General features: G+C 37.9%; 1 protein-coding gene across 1 annotated transcript in view; it reads left to right on the forward strand.

Annotated features, from left to right (window-relative positions):
* The window catches only part of LOC105390289, a 36,466-nt gene that overhangs the window by 5,116 nt on the left and 5,261 nt on the right, over positions 1-26,089 (forward strand). The window contains exons 2-8 of the mRNA XM_048626864.1: positions 13,377-13,565; positions 16,620-16,732; positions 17,118-17,271; positions 19,597-19,724; positions 20,659-20,838; positions 24,001-24,166; positions 24,946-25,805. Coding sequence (XP_048482821.1) covers positions 13,377-13,565; positions 16,620-16,732; positions 17,118-17,271; positions 19,597-19,724; positions 20,659-20,838; positions 24,001-24,166; positions 24,946-25,805 — 1,790 coding nt within the window. The remainder of the gene's footprint in view (positions 1-13,376; positions 13,566-16,619; positions 16,733-17,117; positions 17,272-19,596; positions 19,725-20,658; positions 20,839-24,000; positions 24,167-24,945; positions 25,806-26,089) is intronic.

The following is a 26,089-nucleotide window of genomic DNA, read 5'->3' on the forward strand; positions in this document are numbered from 1 at the left end:
GCTTGTGTCCTACTCTCTCATCCTATGAAGAATTGAATTTTGAATTTGAATATTTGTACCGATATGGGGGCAGCATACACCACATTTTCTATTTTTTTCGCGAATTATGAAATTTTTATTTCATTTTCGGGCTTAGATATACCTCCATGCTGCACATGTAGCTTTCGCTTTAGTATACCCTTTTTGCAACATCCTGTATAACAGCAGCAACGCAATTTCGCGAATTTCAGGTGTAAACGAAACCTTCCCTTACTTTGGGACTCTTTATTTAAGCAAGACCTTCCCCTATTCTTGACATTCAATATGTACCCTACTGGCAACCATGTTCCCATGGACTCCCCGAATATTGCCTGGATCGATAATTTAGCCACACGCCTTATAGTCGGCGGTCGATGTAGCGCTGTACTGCAATTATGACCATTTTCCAACTAATTTGTTGTCGAAGGGCGAGCGGTTACTGTCTTCCTGGTGGGCAGAGTGCAGTTGGCCGGTGGATAATTCCAGATCGAATGTTCCCGTCGTCCCGCTGCACAAGTGGATGATGAGCCATTAGCGCCCACGCCGTGACGTCACGCGACACCCGGGACGGGGTGGGCGCACAGAGGTGCACAAACTTACTATTGAAACTGTGAATTCGTTGCCACTCTGTGTTATACCGATATGTTTCAGGAGGTTTGCTAAGTGTAGTGTTTCATTTCACTTCCTATATGGAGGTTTGCCCCTGTTTCGAAAACCCCTACTTATTATACGATCTGGCAATTTTTCCCCCTCATAAACGAGATGTTGCAAAAGTTGTATTCTATGCCGAAAAGGGGTGACTTAGCACGCCACGCGCCATTCTACATGTTTGAATCTACAGTGAAACTATAAAGTCCTGAAATTAAATGAGGGCGCAGCTATCTTTCATGTAGCAACCCTATATAGCGAAACAAAACTGACTTTGATACTTGAAATTTTGCCTGTGACTACCTACCTTATTTCTGTATTTAAAAACAACTTACCATCCACAAAAATGCAAATTATTCAAGCTAGAAGGTATTAATATGAAGGCTAATAGTGAAACCAATAAATATTTATTTAGATAACGTTATTACAACTGTATAAAATATCCGGATTTGTTGACGAAGGGCACACATAGTAAAATCATCAATTTCTCTTTTTAGACGGCCTGTTCTGTTTCTTCCAGGAGTTAGAAATATTCCATTATAGAGCCCTCTTTTGCAATATGCCAGACGGTACTGTCCGATACTCCTATAAAATATAATAAAAAATGCTTATTTGAAACAACCCTTAAGTTAAGAAAAAGACAGTTACAGAATGAGAATTTTGTAGGTAAACAAAAATATAACTTCAAGTATCAAAATGTTATGGTTTGACTCAATTTAAACCAGCTCAAACCTACAACCAGCGGTATGTAAACAATGTTCGACTTGGGCTCTAAACCTAGGTTTATTGATAAATGGAGCGTTGGCACTAATAAAATATGAATTATTACAATTTGTACAATGTTACATACCCGTCATAGATGCTGTACGAGCGTAAACATCCTCCAAATTCGACAAAATGTGTCCAGCTTCATGTTCCGCTAAACATTGTATATAAACTCGATGAATAACTTTCCTAGCTTGACTACGAATATTTTTCTTCTTCTTCCTAATTGCAAACAAGCGTAAATAGTTGTTTTTATCTAGATTATCCTAATAATTAATAAGAAAATTGAACTGCCATAAACAATTGTTATGACTTTTATGTTTCTTTTCTAATGGTGCCAGGCTCCTGAAAATTTTAGTTCCTCAAACATTAATTTCATGAATTAATAGTTTCACTGTAGGACTTTTTGAAAATTGGTGAAAAATATCTACTCCCCATGGTAAAATATCACGTGAACAATTATGTGGCTATGGATGTTGGGGAAGCTATTTAAATAAAACCTAAAGCCCTATACAGAAAGATAGCTTTCTAAAAATAGTTAAGTACCTCCACGGATCTGTCAGTTTCATACTATGTATTTTCAAACCAGCAGCAGCGCTTATAAGCGCTTATCAGCGAATATTCCTTCTGTATAGATAGGACCATAGATTTTATATCTAATGTTTGGGCAGTGTAAACTTGAAGTTTTTCCCGTAGCTGTATTGTTTGAGAGCCGCTCCCGCACGCGGCGGCACGTGCCAACAATACGGACCTCGTTCCACTACATGATCAGCCAGTTCTATAAAGTAATAGCATAAACATAACTTACTTAGGTATTTTCCCTTATGAAACCTTGCCCTTAAAACAAAGGTATGTGTTAAGTGTTGGCAACTCTTAGTAGTTAACATCTTCAGGTCGTCTACTGGCTGTCTCTTTACTTTCTATCAACAAATATTCTATTAAAAATTACATAAATATTTTTTTTTCTACAATACATACGGTGCAAGTACCTATACTTATCTACATGTACTTAATCATATAACCACAACGGATATGATTACCAGCAACTTCCACCTGTCATATCTAGTAAGATGCGGTTCCTTGCCGGTTTTAATACTTGACTATGACTATACATACTTAAATTATATGTAAATACGACCGATAATATTATAGGAAGACTAAAAACGTTTTACTTACATTTTTAATTGTAATTATAAAGCGTGTTGCTAAAATAGCATTTCAAGCTGAAATAGAGTTCACACAACTAATCATACTAAAAACTTATCTTCTGCAGTAGGTACTTACTTAGTTCTGAAAATTCAACATCTAGAGGTATATAATAATATAACGGTTGCCGAAACAGCAACGTCCCATTAACATTCTATCCGATGCCCGAAGCACGGAAGTGTCCAGAAAACCACCACTTGAATCGGTCACCGATCCAAAGAGTGACCGTGCCATGTGTGTTGCTTAACTTAAATGATCACTGAAGCTAGCTTGACATTGCTTCGAACACGGATGCAATGTCAATGCCCATGGGTATTTATAAGTTAGGATGTCAGTTATTAACAGGTTTTTTTTAAAAAAGTCCCCCTTCGCCAATAATAAAAAAAAAATCATCAAAATTATTTTGTCTTTACAAGATGTGTTGAAACGGTTGGTACCCATTGACGTTGCGAATAAGGTCTCGGTTTCATGTGGCACAGTCTGCGCCTATTGTGGGGCTGGTCTAGATTCTAGACACGATTTTTTGTTTATTATGCTAATTTATTATTTCGTTACGCCTTAAAATGGTAGCAGCAGAGCCGATGCGGTACAGACTACTGGAACGGTCCTTCTCAACTTGAAATATACCTACTGACTTATGTAAGAGGTGGGTATATAATTAGGTATAAGTATAATGTTCCGAAAATTCCCTCGTGTAGATTAGAAAATATGACTTACTTACATAGTTTCCTACCCGTTATCTATTCTCTGAAGACCATACGTAACATTTAAACTCTACAACTCACTAACCTTTAACCTCAGACGTAAAAATAGGGGTGCTATGTTAATTGTGTAAGTATTTTATTTATTATACGAGACACCGTTCGGTGCTTTCTACCAATGAATAACCTAGTCAGGGCGCCAAAGACAATCCGATGAGTCTAACAATCAATACATAAAATAAATAAATACATATTTGTACACATGTTCACGCATCGCACACACAATACCAACAAATACTCGTAAATGATGTCACTATCCGTATCCATTATATCTATATGTAGGTATGTATGTATCTGTAACAATACTTGCGTATTGTATGAAAGGAACGTCTGGTTATTCTAGGCCAGGCTCGAAAATATTCCATGAAGAAAGTATACTAGGTATAATGCAGTGAAGTAACATGGTGAAACAACCTGCTCATCTTAAACTTGGACTTCACACATCCAAGTTACAACTATCTTGCTGATGGTCCATAGAAATTATAGATTATTGAAAAAGAGGGGTGTTATAAGTATAATATGTCAGTGTCTGTGCATCTGTCTGTGGTAGCGTAGCTTTAGTGTTCAATGACGAGGGTTTTTAACGTTGGTTATTAGTACAATAGTTACGTTACGTTAGATTAAAATAGTGCGAATCCGTCTAGGCTTTTTGGATATAAAGCCAATATTGCAATTCTCAGTTCACCGCTTTTATCGGTACAAATAATATATAAGTACTTATCTAATTTATACTTATAAGTACCTATATATAATTATTAATACCGGTATCCAGCGGTAAATTAACACACGTCTCCTGATAGAAAGTGTTGTCCTCCACTAATATTTACAGAGTGGTGGAGCCAGGAGCACACGAGAAGAGCGATTTATACGGATTAAAAGAAAACTAAGTAAGTTCGCGATATTCCAGAAGTCGTAGAGTATAAGTGTGGGATGAAAATGAAACCGCAGGTGCACTTGAACAATCGTTATTTAATTTATTTACACCCAAGATCGATAGAACAACATTTCGTGCTAAACGCCATTTTCGAAGAGAGCATCATTAAAAAGTTAACATCATAGACAAGTAATAATTCTATAATTCGTTCTGAAATATCATTGAAATATTATAAATCCTACAGCTCGGCCATCCTGCAGATAGTCTGCCCTCAGACTATGAAAAACATATAAAAAAAACCATCAACATAAATCTTTACTGAATCTACATTTAAACAACATTTTGAACTGTAACATAAAAATATTAAATCTGCAACTTTCAGAAAATTACACTTAATTATTAACACAATATAAACTTCAGAACCAAAATTCTTAACACAACCATGGAATATTTAGGTAAACATTTCATCAATATACAATAAGCATCAATAAACAATAAACATCATCCTGTACATTTAACATACAAAAAAAAAACATAAAATTATCCCTGCCTATTCAATTAAAAACACACTCATTCTTTGTCACTCATTCATCATCACACAAATAAAACCTTATAAAAATCACCTACACATTCCTCAGTGTCCCATCTAGGCAATGGCTTCATGTACTCAGCGTAGTACATGGTAATCTTTCTTCCTTTCTTCTTTTATAATCCTTTCAGAGAAATTACCATCCTTGTATACCCTCTTCACGATTTCGTTCTCCATAGTTTTCTCCTTATTTATTTTGTAACATATTTCATTCTCATATTGGTACTGTGTATCTTTTTCTACACATCTTCTTTTAAACGCCTTCTTATTATCAATATAATATCTCCTTTTTGTGCCATCCTTCATCTTAGCAAATTCACCTGGACAACTCTCTTTTCCAACCACCTTTTCAACTTTTTGTTTACGAATATTTTCCTCCTTAATACATATGCGCTCGATTGGCGCCTCCTTGCAAAGTTCCTCCTTTTTATTTTCTAAAACATTTACAACTTCCGGTTTACGTTGACGTTTCGTGGATGTCACTTCGTTCGCCTTTTTTTCTATGGCTATCGTTTGGTTCTCCTTCGTCTTTATGGCTGTCACTTTCTTTTCCTTCGAATAATCATTACTCCGTTTGTTGGCCTCGTCCATCCTGACTTCGTACTCGAACATACTCGAGTGCTGTTTTATCGACACCACCGACTTGTCTCCGCATCCGCTGCTCTGTTGCTGTTCAGGGTCCTGCTTTACCGACACGTCGTCTATCGGTCGTTCGCCTCCTGTGCAGCTGCACCATCTAGCCTGGCTTTCTCTTCTCGTTCGTGCACTCATCTCCATCTTTCTTTTCATATATTCGTAAATTTTCAGCTTTTCCTTCAGGTCGGGATATGTAGTGACACCATATAGCATGACCTTGTGTATCACGCAGTCTTCGATACCATCAACTATATATTGGATGGCCACATAGTCTTCAAATCCACCGCGCTTCCCCAGCTCCTTCATCACCAGCATGTACTCATAACAGCTCTCGTCACGCTTCTTCTTGCGGTTAGTCATGAGCTCGTGGATCACCTTCGGGTTGACATCGTAGGGAAACTCCTCCAGCAGAGCCCGCTGCAGTTCTTCGAAGGTCTTAAATGTATTCTCCGTACGGAGCCACAGACCTGCCACACCTGTCAGAGCACGTCGCGCCATCAGAAGCTTTTGGGAAGGTGACCACCCGAATATCTCTGCATTGTCACTGATCTCCTCGACCCACCTTGCCGCCGGGTACGTCGGGTCTGCTCCTGAGAACGGTGGGATTGTCGCCTCAATGCTGACCAACGAGGGTAGGGCCGCCGTCATCATAATGTCGTCTTAGTAATTTTTCACCCCTTTTTTTATCTTCACCGTATTCACATCATTATCACCTTATTTATTTATATTGGTTCACCTTAATTTATTTCACCTTTATTAATTTTGAATTTTCACCATAATTTCGCCTTATGCGCGCCGCCATCTTTGCCGTGTGAAAAATTCTTCACCAACACGGACCCGTATTTACAACTATTTACACCATCTTCAGCACCTTTGGCTTATTCTCATCCCGGACGTGCCCCCAAAAGTTGTGGGATGAAAATGAAACCGCAGGTGCACTTGAACAATCGTTATTTAATTTATTTACACCCAAGATCGATAGAACAACATTTCGTGCTAAACGCCATTTTCGAAGAGAGCATCATTAAAAAGTTAACATCATAGACAAGTAATAATTCTATAATTCGTTCTGAAATATCATTGAAATATTATAAATCCTACATAAGTTGTTCAGGGATGACCCTCCCGAGTTAGGCGGTTAGAGGGAGCTAGGCTGGCTGAGGCTGATATGTACAAAGGTTCCACTCGAGAGAGCCACGTACAGGAACTTCGCCCCCTCTCAGAATATAATAGAATAGAATTGACCCTCCCGAGTTTCGCTTTGCTTTCTTACTATACAATGTTTGCAACATTTTCATTTCTGTACATAAAATAAAATTCTTGAATGTAATCGTCTTATCACACCTCTACAACACTCTATTCTCGGCCATCCTCACCCATCCACTACCTATCTAAGGTACAGAGGGATGGAGCGCTACGCTTTTCACATTAACATGAAAAAATATTTTAGCAAAAATATTACAGACCTACCTACTTTAGGTACTAGATTGAGTTTTAAATTCGCTTTTCGCCGCTGCCCGTGGCCATCCCTATGACTAATGCTAGTCGGTCGTAACTTTCGCTATGCTAATCATTTACCGGCTATGTACGGCTATAGGTTTGTACAGCCACTTATCACTATAATTAGCGGCTTTGATTCTTTACACATTTTGTTTACCTATATTATTTTAAATAATAATCCTTTCTATACTTACTTTGCCACAGTTTTGCCTATGACAACAATGCCTAGGACCTAGGGAGCACAATCATAGCGCAGGGACTACACTCAGGAGCAATAAAAAAGTTCCAATGACTGAAGTGATTCAGTGTGTGTCTATTTCTTCCATACATTTCGTTGAACTGATCCAGCCGATGTCACCGAAAACAGATCGATACCAAAGTCTCTCAACTCTCAATGCTACATTCGTGCCTCGAAATGCGTGCGGTTGACCGCACGCATTTCGAGGTGTGCATCAAAATTCATAGCAAAATTTATAACATGCCCATGTGACTTCAAAGGCGTGTGACGGAGAATTGACCCCCATGCATGTCGTGTTCCGATACCGATAGAGTGTGAAAGATGAGCGTGGTGTGAATCGTGACCGCATTACATTATGTAAGGTGCGAATATTGTTGCAACAGTTGCAAGGTTCCCAACCTTGGAATAGTAACAGGTGCCTAATCACGCGATTCATTTATACCGCAAAATTAGCTGGAGCTGATAGGTAAGTATTACGATGATAGTGGTTTAAGAGATAGAAAAAAATATGTCTTTTTTACTAAATCTCTAAAACCACTATCATTATACTTACCTTACTTTACCTCGATGTTCAGTTTCAGTTCAGTTTCAATGTTGTTTATTAATCATAAAAACCACAATAGGTACAATGAAATAATGACCCACAAAACCATTTTACTGGTTTGTCTGGATCCAGAGGTGTACCTACAACACTTTATAGTGCCACTGTGTGTGAATGTAGATAATAATAATTATTAAAAAATAACTGGTGTAAGGTCGCCAAGCCTGAGTTTGCAAAATTCCTTTGATAATTAAAAAAATACTTTCACAATCAGCGGCAGCGGTGCAATCAGAACTAACGTAAACAACATACAAACGATTCAAGAAATACTTGTTTTTTAAACTTTATTTACTTAATTAGATATCTAGATATAATTATAATTATTTTTACTAAAGGTTTAGTATCCGAGATCATTAAATTGACGTAAACCACGAAGATGCCTTGCAGAATAACATCCTACTGATTATAATCACGTAAAAGTATCCTCTTAGGATTCCTACATGCCTTAACCTACTGCCGTTTACACAGTTGAACAAACTATAAAACTATCTGAGGCCAAGGTCAAATCAACACAATATGTGCCTAATACATATATGAATAAGGTTACTGTAAATAATCTTACTAGAAAAAAGACACTATAATAGCCATGGCTAGACCTAAGATCTTATTATTGTAGGGCTACATAATGTGGGGTATTCTGATGGGTATTATAATAAATAACTATTAAAAATAATTAAAATGTGATGTTGCTCAGATTAGTCGGATTATATGATGAATATTTAGTAATATTAACTAACATAAAAAACAGAAGTGTTAAGGCTGTCACTAAAGCTGGAAGAAAATCAGAATCTGTCAAATCTAGTGAGGGGGGGTTGAGGTATGCGGGGCGTTCTACGGACAATGACATGAAATTTTAACATAGTACTCGAAAACATAAAAGTGAAGACATGCCACTTTGTTAAAAATATACTAAGTAAGTAATATTGTTTTGTGATACGAAAATATTTATTTTTATTTGAAAGTATTTTTAATATTTAATAATTAATTATATATAAAGTCGTACCCGTGCCGATATTTATACAGGTTGTTGCAAAAAGGGTTTAATACTATGCCGAAACCTACGTGTGCAGCATGTTATTGATGTTATTTCTAAGCCAGGAAATGAAATCAGAATGTAAAAAAATCGCGAAAATATTATCAGAGTTTAATAGTTCCAGGGTGTTGTATTAAACTCTGCCCCCGTGTAATAAAAAAAGTATAGTTAGCCGAAAGGGCGTTACTCAGGCGTCACTCTGAAAAACTTTTATCCTACGTAATTTTTTATATTCATGAAAAAAACACTTCTTCATATAATTTTTTTTTGGTCACGTGACCTTTTAGTTAGACGACCTGTTTTTTTTTGGTGTTTCAAAAGCAGAACAGTAGTTTGCAGAACTCTGCATATACAGGGTGTCACAAAAGGTTACGTAGCTGGCAAAGGGATATGGGGAGGTCACCAGAAAAATAATAACATGTAAGTACCCCCGCAAGGGAGTACTTTAGTACAAGGCGAGAGTGTGTATTTTTTTTTAAGTACTTATGTGTATTTGGGATATGATAGAAATAATATTTTTGTTTCTTAAAAACCAAAAAATTTACACCTTGCTGCGCTCTTTTGCTCACTGTAAGTACACCTACAAATATTGCTGTATTAAAAAAAACGGTTTTGTTATAAAAAAAAGTTATTTTCATGTCAAGGAGTCATTTACCTAATTACGATTTCACTCAACAGCAGGTGAACTGAAAAAATAAGTTCTAGTTCTATCATCACTTTAGATCGCAAACATTGTAACTCCACTTTTCTCGGCGAAAAGTACTCTTTGGTGTCAATAGAAACGTTTTTTGAATTCACATGTTTTCCTCTTTATTCGAAAAAAAAAACTGTATTCCGCATTTTACCATTTGTTTTCCTCTAAACCCCAAACCGTGATTTTTAAACAAGAAAACTTAGTAATTATACCCTTTATTCTCATATACAACGTGCGATGTAGGCGAACGTGAACGAAAACTATGCAATAAGCCTTTGTTTTTATTACTACTTTAGTAAATTACAATAACATACTCAACAATGTTAATTTTTTTTTGCAATGTTATGTTGTTAAATTAAGATCTAATATTTTATTAACATGAAGTTACTTTCAACTTTTTTTTGCATCTATGCGTCGAATCACAGCATGACGGCTGCTGCAGCTTCCTGCTGTCCTGTCCTCCAACCAATCCCACCAGTACTGCAGGTTGCGTCGAATACGAGCCATTCTCTTCGACTTGACAAGACAGGTGCTCCCGGAAGGATCATAGATCGCACGGAACCCGTACCGTATAGAGGCAACGGACTCCTTTGCAACAGCCCCCCAGATTCGGAAGTAGCCCATGCACTGCATGGCGAGCACAGCTGCAGCAATTTTTTCGTAATGAATCATTGGGATGTCATCCCCGAAGGAGGCTCTCAGCCTACCTCACGACCTGTGTGACATTAGAAAAATGCACTGTGCTAACGCCGTTTGCGAGCTTGATTTGCAGGACCGCGTTGTATGCCAAGTTCCACAGCAGAGGGGTCCAAGACCTACCGCTGTGGAACTCCGCAACTGAACTTCTTCAGTGAAAAAAAACCCTCTCTTTTCGCATCCTTAATGTACTTGTTAGACACGTATGACCTTTGTCAATTTTCTGCAGATAAGAAGACAAGTGATGGTATACAAGAGCCGCCCTAAAGGTTCGCCCTCTAGGGGATAGAGTTGAACGCGGTTACTATTTTTAAGCAAACAGCCAGCGCAACAACTCGCCCGTGGTTCTTATCCTGCTCCGACAGTGAACGAACGCAAAGTATTGTACCCACTATTCGAATCCGCATTTCGGATGCCAAACTGACTGTCCGAAAGGTCGAAACCGTACCACCACAGAGGTATGACTCGTTCGAAGAGCTTATCAGGCTCTTACAGCAATCAGATGTGTCGGTACACTGAAAGATAATCTACAGGCCTGCTTTTGCATTTATTTAGGAGCACTACTCGTAATGGCCTCCTTTCAGTCATTGAGTCACTGGCACTCAGGCTGCGGTTGAACAGGAAGATAGACTGTCTAAACAAATCATTTTTAGGCTAGTTAAAAAAAACTTTAGGTGGGTAGTATGCCAACTAGAACTACAAATAAAACAGTATTTTTGTCTCCTCTAAAATTTGGTCACGAGGAGTTACGATGATTACGATCTAAGGTGACGCTGACGATATTTTATACAAGGTATTGAAAAAAGGGTATAAAGCTTAGCCAAAAGTGGATTTAGGTGCCATTCTGATCCACTTTTCTTCTACAATTTTGAAAATTCACGTAGCAAAACCTTTTACATAGAAACTTATTCGATCACGTGACTTTTTACTATAGAGACCGAATTTATTTTTCGAGAATTTCCAAAACTTGGAGAACAAAAGTTGTTCAGAAAAACCCCTGAGTCAAACCCTTTCGGCACAGTATACCCTTTTTGCAACATCCTGTATAGGTAATATCAGGTTTATAAAAGACCTGGGCCTGTAGAGTGAGACTCGGCATGGGGAGTCATAATTTATAGATCTTTTAGGTTGCAGTGGCGAATGGGCACTGGTAGCCCTGCCCTTTTCTATAACTATAACTTTAGGTAATTTTATGGCAATTTAAAAATGGTATAACATTTATCTATTTGAAAAAATCATTAAAAATATACATTACCTATCATCCTAATTTAAAAAAAAAATTCAGCCCTTACTTTAAACTTATAACACCCCTCTATTTCCTTCAGGGGTTAAAAAACCTGTGTATTTAATATTTTCTTATGAGTTTTTTTTTTAAAACTAGGCTCTTACATAGTTGTACATAATATTATGCGGTATTTTATTCCACTTGTAACGCATAAAATTCATAGCTACAGTAAACATTTCATTTTTTTCATGGCGAGATACAGTCGCACTTAACCGCTTTTTTGCAAAGCTTGTTAAATAGATTAAAAAAATTATGTAAATTTTAGATCTTCAATTTTTAAAAATACTTACTTATTTTTAACAACCTGTAGTGTACAGACTACCACATCTTAAAATATATATATTTTTAATTAACTACGGTTTTTGGTTTCAAATAAAACAAATTATGAACTTACTTTTCTACACCCTGTATATTGTGTAGCTTACCTACCATACACAACCGTTAAAATAAAATAAATTACCCCTCAGAATATAAACAGGCTCGCGCTTTGGCATACTGTATTGACCGTATAGTTCTTATTCGGAGAATCTAATAAGTGTCATTATGTATAATGTTTACCTTTATCTATGCATCTGTAACTCTATAGTAAAAAATGTAAACAAATCGAAAAGGCGAAATGTTTTCTAAGAATTTTCGGCTTTTCTGCATCTAAAATGATTAGAAAATTAACTTTCCATAGCAAATGCATATGTATTATAATACTTGTAGTCATAATTTGTTGATTTAATCAGTTTTTGTGAAATATTTGATAAAAAAAAAAATGGCGTGGGTATCGCTCCTAACAGGCCGCCACCAGGGCGACGACTGAAGAAATCTGAAATCTGTCACGGTGTCATCATTTTTAAACCGGAATTTATTAGTTTTTTGCAAAAAAAGTTGACTTCTGGTCCATTAAATCCAACTCTTTAAGGTAACTTTGTTAAGAATTTAATTACCTACACATACATATAAGATTCCATGAAAATGGGCCCTCTGATTTCGAGGGTTTTTTCATAATAAGTCAAAAAATGGCAAAAGACATGGTGTGTTTGCAATTTTTTTTAACATACTTATTATAATCCTGCACCAATTTATAAGCAACTAACATGTTCAGTATACCCTCTGCTACAAAATATATTTTTATCAATGTGATAGAAGCCACCGTTTTTCCAATCTAATCAAGTATATCAAGCCGACTTTAGCATTTTAGCTTTAGGGATCCCCTTAATGGAGATACTTATTATAGATAATCAGGTCCTTCTTAAATTTATTATTTTATTCATAAAGTTTTATGGACGTGGTCTGAAATAAAACTTTATTCTATTCTAAATTCAAAAAGTTTTATGGACGTAGACTGAAATAAAATTTTATTCTATTAATTAAATCATTTCTAAGTAGGTAAGTTACTTACCACTTGTTTTGTCAACAAGAATATTTTAGTTGGAAATTGATGTCGGTTGTTTTGTAAACATTGGCGAATTTGCTTGATTTCTGCAACGTTCAGTTTACAAATATTCAACAACAAAACAAAAACAAATGACACGCTTTAAATGTTAGCTAAATTTTCCTAAGAAATACATTTGTATTTCTTTGTATTTTTCTTGCAATTTTTTTTGTATTAAACATGCGTCTTAACAGGCCTTACCATGACCATCATCAAAATTCAGAAACATGTGGGCTCACCACACGCTAAACTCAAAACTTTCGACCCATGATAAACTAGCTAGACTTATTGTTATACTTATTAGGTACCTTAGTTGCTACCCTAGTGTTACTTCAAAGCAGATCGACCTATTTCTTCATGTTATTTTTAATTTTACATACTCATTAAACCCTACATTTTCCCCCCACAGAGAGCGAATCCTACCCCTCCTCCTCCTTCCCCTACTCGCTGGGCGGCGAGGAGGGCGGGGGGTGGCGGGGGCGGGCGGCGCGCGCTGCTCGCGGCTGCTGGTCCGGCAAGACGCTGCTGCGGCGCGCGCCCGTGCTGGCCTGGGCGCCGCTTTACACCTTGAGGAGCGCCCTGGCTGATTTGATAGCAGGTAAGACTTCCGTGCTTCGGACGGCACGTTAAGCCGTGGCTCCCGGTTGCTGCTTCGTCAGCAGTCGTTAAGCCTAGTCAGAGGCCTTCGGGCAGCTTGAAAACATCTGACAGTCGGGTTGCCCACTTACCCGACAACTCTCGCAGTACAAGCTTGCTTGTGTTGGGGTCCACCAACCCGCACTAGGCCAGCGTAGTGGACCCATGCCGCAGCAATGGGGACGTGATGTGTCGTGATACTCGTGATGATGAAGTACTACAGTCACTTTTTATATTATTCTTCACCTTGTCGTTGACAAGCACAAGAGCTAGGTTGGGGTGAGTCACCGTTGGGAAAGGATTTGGTTTAATTACAACGAGTGCTTGTTCTCGGGTCTCAAAATTTGGCTGTAGGCATATTACTGACATACTTATCACATACCACCATTGAAATGTGAGTGTAGCAAACTTCTGCTGTCTAAATATCCGTAATATAGGGTAATGTTTACTATATTGAATGAGATACTTATCAGTTTTAACTTTAAAATATTCCAGACAGGAAGTATAGTATTAGGGAGTCATGAAGTTCACTCTTAATCATAAATACGATAAGGAATTGTACAATAAACAAGGTGGGTAGGTAAGTAGTTATTGTTAATAAATGGTGATAAAATAAAGGTTACGGTTATATATTTAGGGGTCACGGGCGTAATCAACTAACGTGAATCTATAGTTAGGTTGGCAACCAATTCATATTTATCTCTAGATAATTATAAAATTTTCCTCTTTCGCATCAAATCAGGAAAGAACATGATAATAATTCAATACTTAATTAACAACTAATTGTATGAATTAACTAATTAACGCAATTTTCACATCTTTACAAGACTGACACGATTCACGATAAATATTTATGCAGACAGTTATTAATTATTATGAAAAAATGAATACGACCTGTGAAACTAACAATCCGATATCCGTTAGGTAAGTTACAGAAAAAGCAAGGTAGGTAGTTCTCTATTTCATGCTAACATGATGATAGTGTAACACAATTAACTTATTTCGGGAAAACACGAACTTTATTTGAAATGAGATAGAGATTGCCAGTTGCCGAGCCGAAAGGAACTCTACCGTGACATTGGTGGTATTTTTCACGTCATTCATAATTCAAAATAGGACGAAATTAACTCATGAAAGTTAATAATACAATACAGTACAGTACAATCCATACATACGGTCTACGTAAAATGATACCTTATCCAATTGATTCATACTGTGTTACTACTCTTATACTTACACGAATTCTGACTGAAACTAAAACCATGAAATTAATACTGGCAGCTTCATTTTGTGACCAAGAATAGCGACTGTTTTGACCGCGAATGTTGTAATTATGTTCTAGTGAATCGACTGAAGATATCTGAACTGAAGCCTACATTCAGTTATTAGTGTTTTATTCATTGCTGTGTTATAATAATGGACCGTTTATGTAAAAATACACTGTAAATAGCCAATTCCTGTCATTCTCTATCCATTTCCCACAGCAATCTTCCTTAGAAACAATTACAAAAAGATTGCTGTTCGAAGATAAATGCATTTCATAAAGTTGCTCGCTTGTTAAGTTTTAACGAGGTTTAACACTAGAGCTCACGTGTCATAGTGAAAAGCAGATACTGTGGTGCAAATAGCATGACAATAAGGTTAATAAAGGTTTGCTTTTGTACATAAACACGCGGCATTGTCGCACTTCCTGCGTGCACAATGGGTGGAGCGGGCAATCAATCTGGCTTCGAATAGGTACGAAATATTATCGACACACGATGCGCTAACCACGACTATATCGCGGTGCATTAGATTTAACGTTGGCATAGCGATGAGATATTTTTTTACTGTATCTATTACACACCTAAAGGGTTTTACTTTTACAAAGTGTTCGCATCAAAATCGCTTCAGCCAAACGCCACATAATCGTGCACAAACATACATACATTCAGCTTAAATACGAACCTCCTTTTTTGAAGACGGTTAAAAACTGACCTGACAAACTTTTTGGTTGTACCAAAAAAGACCCTACGAGTTTCTAAGTACCTATTACCTATATAACCGGAGTGGCCCCGCGTGCGCAGGCGCATGTCCATTATCGTTGCCATTGAACATGAACATGACCACTGCATGTAATTGTAGGCTGCAGGCTGAAACAAGACACACACAATGCTGTAACCGTGCTTGTGAGTTTATCGTGATTACGTTCGATGCATTGATAAATACTGTACTGCTTTGTTTTTCAGTAAAATTTTCCGAATTATGAAGCTTCAATGGTGACCTTCGGACCTCATCCGACTTAATGCTGAATTTATCCTGACTTAGTCTACTGATTCTTTACGAAAATTTATGTGAGCACTCGCAAAACTGAAAACGTGAATGGCCTATACAAAAATACATCTTTTTTTACTAATAATAAATAAATATTAGTTAGCAAAGGTGAAGGTTGAGTAAACTTTACTTTTTTGAGCTAAGTTACATTCTGATGTTTTTGAAGACAGAATAGACAGGTTCTCACAAAGTATTACTCATTTAATGCATGATAATAGTTTTTTTTAAAGATTTCGTGTCTTTAATTGACGGTGATTCAGAGAAATGAAGTAGTTAATGAGCTGTCACTACACGTAATAATCTAGTTATGATAGTTTTATTCATGGGCACCCGATGTAATGCTATTAATTACCTACTTCTCACAGAATAGTAAATTAATAATCTTATAAGTTACATAAGAGTGATTATCTAAAGGTAACTTATACATTCAACAGTCACACTTTTATAATTACATTGTCAAAATATTAATTAGTTTAACAAGGTAACAAATCAGCACACCAGAACGTTTCAGGAATACAAAACGATATCAGCAAAAATGGAGAAACATCCGTGGAGGCAGAAATGAAGAGGACAGGTCTAAGGAGGCTGTTCAAGATAGGGCAGGGTGGAGAAGAATATCGCCTGTAGCCCTGTAGCTTCACAAGGAGTGACAGGACTATAAGTGAAAAAATATTAAATAATAACAATAATACGTTTATTCCAGGGGTGACGGTGGGTCTCACGGTGATCCCGCAGGCCATCGCGTACGCGGGCGTGGCGGGCCTGCCGCCGCAGTACGGGCTCTACTCCTCCTTCATGGCCTGCTTCGTGTACACTGTGAGTTTTAACCAGCTTTGTTATAGGTATCACCTCTGTTTGAGTTCAAATTCTACCTTGTTGAAGCGTTACTTTCTCTGTGATGCTTTTAGATCTTAGTTTGGCTTTGAACATCCTCCCTACAAACTGCTTGCCTTTGCATCCCCTTAAGTGTAGCCGGAATGAACTGTAATAAAATTATCCCTACAATGTCGGTGATAATCACTAGAGCTAGTCTAGGGTTGCTCACCGTTGTGAAAGGATTAGTCTGGCAGTTCAGCTGTAAGTCACTGACGCCCCAGCCCCACCCTCTTACATCAGGGACATTATCTATTATAAGCATATTACAAACCTTAATTCACAGCCGATTTACCAATAAAATCTCACCACTCACTTCCACCCGCAGATATTCGGGTCAGTGAAAGACTCGGCCATCGGCCCGACGGCCATCGCCGCCATCTTGACGCGCGAGAACCTGCACGGGCTGGGGCCGGAGTTTGCGGTGCTGCTGGCCTTCCTCTCCGGCTGCGTGGAGCTGCTCATGGGCATCCTGCAACTGGGTGAGGGGCTCTTCAGCATCAGTAATCTTCATTTACTGGACAATCAGTAATCGTCCAAGGCTGGAGAAAGACTTCCTCCTTTTGTACTTTCTTTCCTGTGGCGCATGAAAGGATGCAGTGAAACCTGGGCAATCGTTAGATTGGCAAATCCTTTTAGCACGACGACACCGGCTCTCAGGGTACCTACAGTCGCTATTAACAGTCTTCCACTACTGGAGAAAGGCTTCCTCTCGAAGGCAGTCCCACAATACGCGGTTCACATCCAGCTAACTGTCTAAGGCCGTCGGTCGAGTGAGATAGAGGGCTTGTCGAGTATCTTCAGTGTCTATGTGGCATCGTATTAGAAGCTTATCTTCAAAATAAGTGGTAAACTAATGGTCCCACGTTCGATGCTTGAGTGGGAACATCAATAAGTATTTTAATTCTGTATTCCCAGTTAGGTTAGGACATATACGGCTCATCACCTGATGTTTGTAAAGTGGAATGATCCATGCTTCCGGATTAGCATTTTATTAACCTGAAAGGTCGTTCTTTTACGAATGATTCAGTATCAATTTGTTTTATTAAGTTCATAACGGATGAGAGAATATCCAATTGGCTGAAAGAATCCGGCATTCGGGAGTGCCGGCTGATTACTCACGTCTCCTACAATAATATTTATATACTTGTACAATCGTATCTAGAACGCGCTATCTCATGAAGAATTTGCAAGGTAGCACTATTTCATTTACGCTGACATAAACAAGTAGGTACCTACGCAGATATTACGTGAAAGGTATACTGTTTATACCAAGTATACAGAGGGCAATGTACTACCTACGGGTACTTACAGTAAAATACATCGTACTTACATTAAAATTTAGAATAGAATATAATACTTTTCTTATTCTTTATTAGTCACCACAAAATATTTAACACTTAGTTAAGTACTAGTAAGTGCGTTGTACCAGGGAGAGGGGATGTTTCACTCTTGGGATACAGACTAAGCAGTACCTATCGGTACTAAGTGTAAGGTTGGGCAAGTAGGTACTTGACTTTCCTCTTTCAGCCACTCCTTTCTAAGAGGTCCAGCGGACTGAAAGGCGCCCCTGGTATGTGTTAATAAACTATATAATTACACAAGGAAGGTAAATAAGGTGCCAACACTAATTTGTATTTTCTTGCTATAAGTAAATTAAGCGTGCAAAACAATTATGATCGCGCGACTGGTGTTGAAAATGATTGTTAAGTATTTCCTACAGTGTTGATGTCACTAACTCCGCAATACACTGAAAGAAATCCCTTGTTTTTGTTTCAAAATACGTCTGTACGTAATGGTAGTTTTAAAACTAGGGTACATTCAAACTTGTTTTTTTTTACATCTAAGTACCTACTTATGTAGATGGGAAACTAACTATTCATAGGTGACTAGTATCTTCAAACTTGAAGATGACTGCCAATCAAATCGATTCATTCAGAAAGTACCTAATACTATCCAACTGTCTGAAAATAGGTAAGCTGTCCCTAAAGGTTAACCTAATAGTATTTGAACCGTATAACACGTACCATTTCTCACCAGACGTAGCGGTAAGTAATCGATTTGACTTTGTATGGACGGAATCTGCCGCTGCCCACTCGGTGGAGAGCTCGTCCTCCCGGCCCCTGGAGACGCGGGGACCGATCACTCCACTCCACTCTAATCAAATGATGTATTGCGAATTTCTCATGCGGGCCTTTGGCTAAAAATAGTCGTAGAAATAGTTGAGGTACTTATATTCTGAAACATAAGGTAGCTTTGTAAACCGATCATAAACTTTCATATAAAATTTAAAATAGGAAGGTAAGTACTATGTACGCTATTAGCTACAATATGGTCTTTCTTTGGTTCTCAAAATCTCAACTGTGATATTTGAATACAAACTAATACCGGTTCGGAGGATGTTCTACAACATTCGCGGCACAGGAGAAAGTAGTTAAAGTAGGCATGTCTACTGTCTAGGTATGGGTATGGACTGATTGTTTTTAGTTTCTCCACTTTTATGTCAATATTGTTTTTCATTTTGGTACCTACATATTTAAACCATAACTTTCCTATACGCTATCATTGAGTAAGTATGCCACGCTACAAGGTAAACAGACGAGACGTACAGAACTCCATAGATCATGTTTTGTATTGTATACCTAGGTGGTAATTACAGTTTCAATTTCAAATTAAATAAAGAATCCTTTATTACGAGTTTAAAGTTATTCCAAGAGTTGAGAAAACCCCCTATAAAAGCCAATTAAAGCTTGCATCTTCCTTCCTATTAACATAATTTTCACCATCCCTCTCTCTGTCTCTCCCAGGGTTCCTGATAGACTTCATCAGCGGGCCGGTGTCGGTGGGCTTCACGTCGGCGGCCGCCATCATCATCGCCACCACGCAGGTCAAGGACATCCTCGGACTCAGCTTCCCGGGGGGGAAGTTCTTGCAGGTGTGCTAGCTTAGCTGTATAACTTACGTACCTATATGTATAGTACACGGGCCGCCCGTAAGTAACGTAACGTTAATGGTAGGGTTTAATATACTTACCTAGGTACTTATATGATTATATTCTGCAGGATTAACAGACATGGTTCTTAAGTACCTTATTAGTTATTAATCTTACTACATTCATTCCAAATAGAATTAATTTATAGGTACAAAATATGTCTATAGGTACGTTTTAATTACGTTATTGGTCAACACTTTATCCCTATTTGGACTGATTTATGGCAACTAATAATTTATCCTCCTGTTTGGAATCAGATTTCCGTGGTCATTACTGAAACATTCACGGCTGCTTTTTACCTAACAAATGAAATTATGGTTTAGTGTTATTTGTACGAAACTATTGCAACGGCTATTGTTTTAATCAACATTGGTCATTAATTCATTTAAATCCACCATTGTTTCAAGCAATGATTGAATCATTTTTTTTTGCTATTCCTCGTCCAATGCGATTGTCATGATCGCTTGATTCTATTAGGTTTTTGTACGATTTATTTATAAGTAATTGAGTTTTTTCGTGAACTTTCGAAAGGCCTTGAGTTGTTAGATGTTATTCCTTTGTTATCCTCATTTAAAATTCCACATTCGTAGGGAGGAAATAGGATTCCGTTTCTTTCAATTTTCTTAATTTGGTTGGAACTGAATAACAGTCATGAAAATTATTTTTAGATAGAAATATAGGTATTTCAGAGCCATGCTATTATATTATTTTAGCTTCTTTCATACTATAACATTGAGTATATAATCGTAATAATAACGATCGTCATCATCAGCCCGTTCCTTTTTATCCACTGCTAGATTATGCCCCTTCGCACCAGTTTTTTCTCTGTATTGTAATTTCATAATATTACCTAACCTTATTATGTATGGTGTCCCAGGTGTGGACGGGCCTGTACGAGCACATCGGCGAGACGCGGCTGTGGGACGCCCTGCTCGGCGTCTCCTGCATCGTAGTTCTGCTGCTGCTCAGGGTAAGTTACACAGAAAAAAATATCTTTTTTTACCCCAAATTGGACGTTTCGTACCTGAAAATATTTATTATATACCCGAGTCCGCGTTGATATACCTAAGGTGAAGTGCGGTAATTGCAACTAAAAATATTGAAGTCGTAACTTCATCATCTGATAATTCTTTATATATAAGGAAATAGTATTACTGTAAAATCATGCCAAAGTCAAAATTTTATGTAGATTTTATTCTACTATCATGACAAAGAAAAACTCTGAAGAATAAAGAGCTATTGCCAAAAGTTCCGGCAAAGGCAGAAATAGTTGCAATTACCCCTCCTGGCGGGTAATTGCAACTAATCGTTTTATCTCCATATTTTTCTATGTGTGGTGTATATTGTGTATTTGAAACAAAAAGACTAAGAGAATATTCATAGGATTGTGACACTTATCTCCTTGTAACTACGACCAATTTCGCATGAAAATACTGTTTAGCCGTGGGTCTGGTAATTGCAACTAATTTCTCAAAAATAGTGATGGGAACTTTATTGTAATTTTATCGACAGATTGTAGTGTCTGCCATCGACAAGCCAAGAAGACCATGGTAGCAGAATAAAACTCGGGGATAAAAATATTAATAGCTATATTTTTATTAATCAACATTAAATATTTTACTTATGTTTAATCAAACAGCCTTTTTACAATTTTTTTGGAAAGTTTTCGGTATTTACCGCAGGCAGGATGCCGGGTGGAATTTTGCAGGTTTTCTAAAATACAAATACAAATACAAATACAAATACAAATCGTTTATTTGGTGCTAAGTAAAAGTTCACACAAATGCATCTTATCTCTAGTCCCTACACTAGGATTCCCTGTGTTGTAGGGGCTAGCTTTCACTCTTCCACACTATTTTACAAACATTTAAAATATATATTAGAGTGTTACAAGAAAATATGTACAATTACAAGTACAGTTAGTAACTAAGTAAAATAAAATATAAACCCGTTTAAATTTGAATTGATTATGATTATGTGTGTGTGTGTTTGTGTGTGTGTGTGTGTTTGTGTGTGTGTGTGTGTGTGTGTGTGTGTGTATGTGAGTGTGTGTGTGTGTGTTTATGAGTGCGTGTGTGTGTTTATATGTGTGTGTGAGTATGTGAGTGTGTGATCACGTTAGTATAATTATGTTGTTGGTATGTGTATTAGTAAGATGTTGGTAGGTGGTGTATTGTATGTGTCTGTATTATATATATGCTTATATAATACAGACACATACTTTTATGATATAAAAAAATGTATGCTTAACAGATATGTTTAAAATTTGGTATTCAGCCTTTTATTCTTATTTGTGTGTTATATTACACTGCCGGGCAATGAAAAGGTTCCACTCAGAAAAGCACTAAATTACTTCTAAACGGAAAAGGCTAGCTAAATGCCGTCTTCTGCAACATTGAAGTACATTTATCAGAGCATTAGGATATTATCAACTAAAATCGGTAATATTTTGTTCCAATTTAAAATTGAATCTTTGAAAAAATTGGGGTCGTTTGCTGTCGGAATTTTGTGAGTGGAACTTTTTCATTGCCCGGCAGTGTATTAGTGATTGTATCGATATATTCATGTTCCCCCATCACTGGCTTTTTCCAATTTCATACAAAAATTGGCAGCTAATTGTAACCACCCTAAAAACTGCAAAATAGTTGCATTTACCAGACTTTGCATTTTTTGTCTGGTAAATGTAACTACACAGAAAACTCGGAAAATAATCGTGTTAGAATAAAACAAATACATACAAAATGACTTACCGTTATAAGTTTTTACTTTTTTTTGGAAAAACCTTGCGAGGAACCACTAAAAACTATTTTATAAAATAAAAATGCACACCATGTCCATCCGACACCAGCAGCCTAAAAATGGCCGATGACAAAAAGCTCTATAACTCCCACAATTCTTGAGCTATCAGCGCATCTACATTTTTGGGTAGAACTTTTATGATGTAAAATTGATTTTAGTCTGTTGTTTTACAATGAAGTAACTCTAGAGGGAGTTATTGAAGTTAGTTGCAATTACCGGATAGTTGCAATTACCGCACTTCACCTTATGCTCGAAAACCAACACTTTTTCAAGATCTAAGTTTCATAGTTGTAGATAAAATATAGGTATACCTGTAGGTAATGTCTGGGCAAAGAATCCTGACACCATTCAGAATAACAATGCTACCTGTACCTGGGAGCGTTCAGGTTTTCTTGGCCGGACTGGTAGGTAGTTAGGTACTTTACGTTTATCGCATTTGCATGTAATGTAAAACATGGAAAACTTGGATAATATGCATAATGGACACGTGGAGTGCTATCGTTTATGGAATCTCTTCAATTATATTAAGCTGAAGGTTTTCCCACACAAAGGCATCATATCAGAAACAAACAATCGCAGGGAACTTATGTCACTTCCGACAACTCAGGAACAAAGTGAGCACTTAGCTAAGACTGCTTAGCTTAGACCACCAGCATTTAACTGAAACTGTAGGACGGCATGAATGAAAGGTTCAATCGGTTGCCTGATTTCCAATTAAGCCAATCTAAATCAATGTAGGATGTAACATTAAAATAAAACGAGTTTTTTTTTATTATACATCTGGGTTACATACCTTAGGTACCTATAATATACAATAGTACAATAGTGCTAACAGATTGTGCCTTTGACTGTTGCCTTCCTATAACCTACATAGTTATTGTATAATGCAGGTGTACCTATTTCTAATCTTCAGAGTGATTACTGCTCCCCAAGAACATCTAGTTAGTAAATTGTACACCACTTTGTAAAGATCTAAATCATAATTGTATGTTAATCTGTTTCTGTAACCTTACAAATATAAGAGCTAAAATCGTAAATGACTATTGTACAAATGACTGGACGGAGGCGGCGCTTTAATTGCCTGAAACAATACGGAGGAAACTGTGCAAAGGTCTTTCAATGAATAACTCAGCTATAATTTTAACATAACTATTTAGGACACCCAGAAGAGGCGTAGCAATAACTTTAAAATGACTATTCTAATCGACCATAAACCTCTTCTGAAGGGCTTCTACTAGGCGGCTTGATGATTATGCGATTTTCATGGCTTATTCCAATAGTTTCATGGCTACGATGTTACAGACAAACTTCCCTCCCAATCAATTCCCGCCCTCTTCAATTGAGAGATTAGTATAAAGCGCATTTATGTACCTATATAGATATGTTTTTTTTTTCACTTTCTTAACACAACCTATTCCAGAAAGTGAAGGACATCAAGGTTCCCGCCCCTTCGTCCCCGAGCCGCGCGGCGCTCGCCAACACGCTGTGGTTCCTGTCCACCACCAGGAATATATCTGTAGTGCTGGTCTGCGCTGGACTGGCCTATTACTTTGATACGCAGCACCAGACGCCGTTTAAGCTTACTGGTACGTACATTCCACCACAATCCTGTAGTCGTAGATATGGCATGTAGACTAAAATACCATAGAAAAAAAAATAACAGCGCCGGTGTTGATATTAAAAAACTATCCCAACCAGATATTAGGCCGAAAGTGCACTCTAGGATCAATGCTTGGGCAGCCGAATATAAAAGAGACGTAACAGCTACGCAACGGAAAAATATTTGGTCCAGCATGAAGTGTTTGGTCTCAGATATTAATGCTACTATTTTACGGCCATCAAAGGAAGCACAGAAGCAGGTGTGGATGACTGAAGACATTCTAGAATTGATTCAGAAACGCCGACTCTACAAAAATTCAGACGAAGATAGGTACAGAAGTCTACAAAAAGAAATTCGCCGTAAATGTCGTAATGCTAGATCGAAATGGTACGAAGAACGATGCGAACATGTGGAGTCCTTGTTAGCGAAGCATGACTCATTTAATCTCCACAAGGAGATAAAGAATATGGCCGGCATTCACAAAAAGCGCCAGCAATCTTTCCTGGCCGATGGTAGTGGCAAAATTATACTGGACGTGCAAGTTAAGAAACAACAATGGGCACTGTACATAAAAGAGCTGTTCAGCGACGATACCCGAAGCTGCACTCAAGACTTAGGTGTTGCTGAAGGTCCTAGTATTCTAAAGTCGGAAGTGCTCAGCGCCTTGCATAAAGCCAAATCGGGAAAGGCAGTTGGTCCAGATAAAGTTAATATAGAAATCCTGAAACTACTAGATTCAGATAACATACATAGCTGCTCTTGTAGATCTCTACAACTACGTGTACGACTCTGGCGATATACCTGAAGACTGGTTGAAATCTACCTTCATCACTCTACCTAAGAAACAGGGCGCAAAGAAATGCCAAGATTTCCGTACCATAAGCCTCATGAGCCAAGTGTTAAAAGTGTTTTTAAGCATTATACACAATCGCATCAGAACTAAATGCGAAGATCAGCTCGAGGAAAGTCAGTTTGGTTTCCGCGCTGGCATGGGTACGAGAGAGGCTCAATTCGCACTCAACGTGCTAGTTCAAAAGTGTAGGGAAATGCAGCAAACTGTGTTTCTTTGCTTTATAGACTACGAGAAAGCTTTCGACCGTGTACAACACGAGGTACTTATTAAACAACTCGTAGCTATCGGCCTAGACAGCAAAGACATACGCATCATCAGCAACCTATACTGGAGGCAATCAGCAACGGTATTGGTGGATGGAGAGGAAACAGGTGCCGTTGGTATTCAACGAGGTGTCCGTCAAGGATGCATCTTGTCCCCGTTGCTCTTCAATCTATACTCCGAAACAATCATACGAGAAGCACTGGAAGACGTGGAAGCAGGAGTCGTCGTCAACGGGCGCGTGGTCAACAACCTGCGTTACGCGGACGACATTGTCCTATTAGCATCCACCCAAGAAGGTCTCCAACAGATTGTAGACAGAGTTTACGAGTGCAGCAGAAGAGTTGGGTTGAACATGAATGTGTCCAAGACGAAGTTTATGGTAGTCGCGAATGAGCCCAAAACGACGACAGACTTACGCATAGGAGCGAACATCATTGAAAGAGTCGACAAATACAAGTATCTTGGGTCATGGCTGACGGACTCATGGGGGAGTGATACTGAAATACGAGTGCGTATCGAAATTGCCCGAGCGTCATTCATGAATCTGAAAAAAGTTCTGTGTTGTCGACAACTTTCTATAAAACTCCGTACCAAGATTCTGAAGTGCTACGTGTGGCCCATCGTCCTTTGTGGGTGCGAGTCATGGACCATAAAGGAAAACTTCAAGAAAAAACTTGAAGCTTTCGAGATGTGGTGTTACCGACGCATGCTTCGAATCAGTTGGACCGATAAAGTCACCAATGTCGAAGTTCTGAAACGAATGCATAAGCAAGTGGAACTCGTGCGTACCAT

Source organism: Plutella xylostella, chromosome 17 (assembly GCF_932276165.1).
Source record: "Plutella xylostella chromosome 17, ilPluXylo3.1, whole genome shotgun sequence".
Lineage (NCBI taxonomy): Eukaryota > Metazoa > Arthropoda > Insecta > Lepidoptera > Plutellidae > Plutella > Plutella xylostella.